This window comes from Austrofundulus limnaeus, unplaced genomic scaffold (genome assembly GCF_001266775.1).
Source record: "Austrofundulus limnaeus strain Quisiro unplaced genomic scaffold, Austrofundulus_limnaeus-1.0 Scaffold384, whole genome shotgun sequence".
Lineage (NCBI taxonomy): Eukaryota > Metazoa > Chordata > Actinopteri > Cyprinodontiformes > Rivulidae > Austrofundulus > Austrofundulus limnaeus.
In genome coordinates, this window is record NW_013952786.1 from 118,022 (window position 1) to 122,568 (window position 4,547).

General features: G+C 36.9%; 1 protein-coding gene across 1 annotated transcript in view; it reads right to left on the minus strand.

Annotated features, from left to right (window-relative positions):
* Positions 1-4,547, minus strand: part of LOC106528477 (nucleosome-remodeling factor subunit BPTF) — a gene marked incomplete in the record, with an annotated part of 47,818 nt that overhangs the window by 12,137 nt on the left and 31,134 nt on the right. The window contains 3 exon segments of the mRNA XM_014023652.1: positions 395-545; positions 1,664-1,816; positions 2,115-2,239. Of these exon segments, the coding sequence (XP_013879106.1) occupies positions 395-545; positions 1,664-1,816; positions 2,115-2,239 (429 nt within the window).

Consider the following 4,547-nt stretch of genomic DNA (forward strand, 5'->3'; position numbering starts at 1 on the left):
ACAAGCATGGAAAACTCACCACTCTTATGCCAATACGGTCGCAATGATGCGTTTAGGTACCGAAATGGAATTGCATGAACATTTACGTGGTGGTTATGTAATACAGCGAATCGATAATAAAAAATCTGCGTCGACAAATTTACATAATCGATGTCATCAATTATTTCAACTAATCGGTGCAGCCCTAGTTTACTTAATGTTTTGTCATTCAACAGCACAAGCAAGACAACCTGAAGTTTTGAAGTATAAACCAGACACCTGGTGTCTCATGTTCCCTCAAGGAAGAAATGTTTTTTTTTCTGTCCTAGTCCTTTTTATGTATTTTAATGATTAGGCTCTTGTTGTAACCAAGCAGCTGTGAGGGTGTCACACGTGTTCCCTGGGACGTCCTGACCTTTCGGAGAAAGCTCGTATCTCCCAAAGGTCCAGCTCTTCTTCAGGAATCCACGTTTCTATCACCACTGGGCCCGTCTGTTTGGCAGGCTCGGGCTTCTTGGGGCGCAAGGCACTGGAGCGCAGACCTTTCCTCTGAGGAGTGTGCGTTTCTGAGATGTTAGACAAAGTAAACTGATGAGAACAGGTTAAATTGTCAAAAATGTAATAAAGATAGTCTGCTTTTACATTAACCTTTACGCCTCAAAGGGTATTCTTGAAGTTTTTTTCTCAAAATACCATGCCAACATGTAATTGAGTGCATCTCAGCATTTACAGACTCTACTCAGCTAACACTTTGGATATTTCATCAGAAGTGTAAGGATTAAAACAGCTGCTGTGGTTTTAGAGATACTAGGGATGGAACATAATATTTTAATTTTTTTTCACTCTCATCTGAATAATTCTTTCACAGCATATAACCTATTTAAAACCATTCATAATGACTGAGGTTAAAAACTCTTGGAAACCATAAATCCACTTGTGGACATTAACTGTGCAAAGATTCATGCTGCTAAAATTAATTGGAGCAAAGTTACAGAGGTTTTAGTAAAGAAATAATACAGGACGGACCATGATGGTACCATTAATAAATGTTAAGAAATCTGAAGTTTTTACTTCCAAAAGTTATTTATTTTTTCTTACCTGCCTTAAAAGACTTGTTATTGAATGTTTGTTCTTTTGAAAAAATTATCTAAACATTTATTTGTCACGATATATATTATATAAAATAATAAAAATATTTTTGACTTCAGTTGGACCATATTCACTCTAAGTCAAGTGAAAAACAACTTTTAACACACTTTACAACATATTTAGGTATCTGTTTTGACTTGCTTTAAAAAATAATGTCAAAGATTTTTCCTTTACAAATTTGCTTGAATGTATTTACAGCTTTGCAATGATGCCATTTAATACAATTTGTCTACTTTCTGATTCAACTTCTTGACATTTGAACTGTATTTGGTGAATGTAAAAATAGTTTCCATGAGCTTTTAGCCAAGATTATTTGGTTTCTTTTGTTACCAAACATGTCCAGGACAGACCTGAAGTTAAAAGAAATAGAAAACGGTAAAAGCTGTTTTGCCCCCGATACCGGGGGCATGGGGCTCTAGAGGTTAAACAAATCAGCACTCCCCCACCCTCCCTTTTGCAGTGCAGCTTTTAAACACATCTTTAAAAAAGGGCCTGGAGAAAATGTGTTTCTCAAAAAACTAAACATGCATTTCACCTTTCGGAGTCTCGGGAACTCCCAGAGGGCAGATGATTTTGCGAATGCAATATTCAGAGCGAATGCCGTATGGTCCCACATCCCGTCGCTTGATGATCTCGGTGGTGGTGATTTCGGTATCTGAGGTTTCTGTAGCAATGAGTGGGGATAGGGCTGGGTTGGTACGATGAGAAGAAAGGCCCGAAAAAAAAATGGAGGAAACCCACTCCATCTTATGAAAAATAACTACCAAATGAGACTGGGAGCAATCATTCTGATCTGTTTCAATCTCTGAGTCAAGCATGAATAAGGATGAAAATATATACATGTATCAGTTTTCAACATTATATCTTGCAGTTTCTATATCAAATTAAACCATTCATTGAAACCAGCAGAGTTTATGACTTTGTTTCTTTCTCCCCCCCAGATGGAACACCATTTTTACTGTATGGTTTAAAGGGTGGTGTTCTACCTGTACGTGTCGTGCCAACGGCAGCAGACGGTTTCACGGCCATGTCGTCCCATCTCAGACAAGCCCACAAAAGTCTCAGCATGAGGCTCACGCCAGCCAGAGACTTCACCGTCTGCAGCCGGTACCTGGAGGAAGGATTAGTCATGAATAGGAGCAAGTAAACATTCCCAGATCTCCAAATTACCAATGTAATGGTTTCTGCTATTCACCAGCGCAGTAATTACTCCCTCGCAGTTACAGAAAACAAACTGCTGCACAATCATGGGACAGGAAGCGCTAGATCAAAACAGACTGAGGTTGTTGGCCAAGCTGTTGTCCCTTCTCGACCATTTTCAGGAAACCAACAGAATAAGCTGCTTTCATTTTAAATAAATCATTTTGTGCACTAGTTTGGGTGTGGGAACAATATCCTTCCTCGCCAAAAAGCATATTAAACACTTATTTCACATAGTTTATATGATTTTTTAAAAATTTACAGTGACTTGAGGTCATCTGTCAGCGAATAATTCCCAAAAGAAGACACATATATACCTTATCTGCATGGTAATAATGCTTTTCAGACAAGGAATGTGACCCAGAAACACATCTTGAACATCTACAAAAACATGAGCTGCAGTGTAAGTTGGTAGATATTTAGTTTCCCATGAATAACCACGGGTGGAAAAATTTGCAGAAAGGCTGCAGGACTTGGGTCGGTACACAAAGTGAACATCATGACACCTCTCTGACCAACGAATGATTCATGTCTACTGCGGGACGCTGAGGTCTGGTCAGAATAACCAGAGGTCCCTGTGTGACAGCAGACTGGGAGCTGGAGCGTCACTCTCAGCCAAAGCCACTAATGGCAGACCGGAGGGAGAGGACATGGAAGATAAATTAACACAGGATGTGTCACTGTGACAAAAACAGGAGAAGATTAAAAGCTGAATGACAAAGAAAAAATATGTCACTCTTGAAGCAATTTTTTTTTGTTTTGTAATACAGTAAATGTTGCCTGAAAGTGGACATATCATGCTTTTAAATCCTTCTTTTTCACATTTAAATCATTCATTAAATCAGTGGGGTCTATATAAAGTGAAACTGCAATACTTTGTTCTGAATTCCTCCTTATTGTAACTCCACAAGCCCCTCTTTCACTGCTTTTCTGAGGTGCATCTCAGATCAACTCGTTTTGAGGCTGTCTCTTTGAATCCAAATGAGGCACTTCACACCCCGCCCCCCTCCAGCTCCCAGACCAGTCCATTCTAGTTTGATAAGAGGGGATATATATATATATATATATATATAAATATAGTATCTTACTGATACATAAATTATTTATCTTACAGATAAATTAATTATACTGTTATCTTTAAATTTTTTTTATAGTTTTATTGTAATTTTGTGTATGTGTACTGTATGTGTATGTGTATATGTACTGTTTTATTCCTATGTGATGCGATTGCTGTGAAACACTTTGGTTAACTGAGGTTGTTGTAAATGTGCTACATAAATAAACTTTGACTTGACTATAAAATGTTGCAGAAACATTTCATTTAAAAATCAATGAACTAAAAGATGTCAACAAGGGAAGACTTGTCCAACCAGATTTACATGTTGGAGCCAGAGTCTGACCCAGATCCAGAGGGAATAAAAATGACAAAATTATAGTTGGTAAGTCCATACAGCAGTTTTGTTGCAAATACTGTGATGTAATAGTTCAGAAAATACCATAGAAAATAAAGAAAATTGAATGAGCTGAAAAATATGACCTCACAAAAAATATAGATATCCTTGCAGCACAAGGAGAGACTAAATTGAACTTTTCTGCACTCAAACACAACAAAATGTATTTAATGATTAAAAAAGGGGATTTTGAATATGTCCCATTTCAGCTAATGTTGGATAGTTCAATGTTCTTTATACAGAAACTAGAGGGTGTATACTAAAACTACTATGGTAATAAAAAGGTTTTGTTTATGAAAAAATATAGTCCATCAGTTGATCTGTAAGCACAGTGATGTTTTTCCTGTTTTCAGTCATTTTTTGTATTTCCTTCTTTAGCACAACACAATGTTGACTGGAGGGGGTATTTTGTGACTGACGTGTTGTGATGCTGTAAGCTTCAGTTTCCAGTAATTTCACAGTCTAATCCAGTATTTGTATATGAACTAGTATCAAAAATACAAAGTGATGCTGAATGTAAGGCTGGGGCTATCTATTGAATTGCTCAGGCTGCCACAGTTACACAAAATGGAAGGGGAAAACACTCCATTATGAAAAAGAACAAGCATTAATTTCTTTTACCTTATAAATGTGTTCATTTTGCTACACTGAATTATAAATTTAAAATTGATTTAAAATTATTTTTTAATATTAAATGAAATATAAAAATAAAAAACTTCACCCGCAGGTTGCCTGTTTTATAGCCCTGCTGTAGGCTCACTCTTTTTA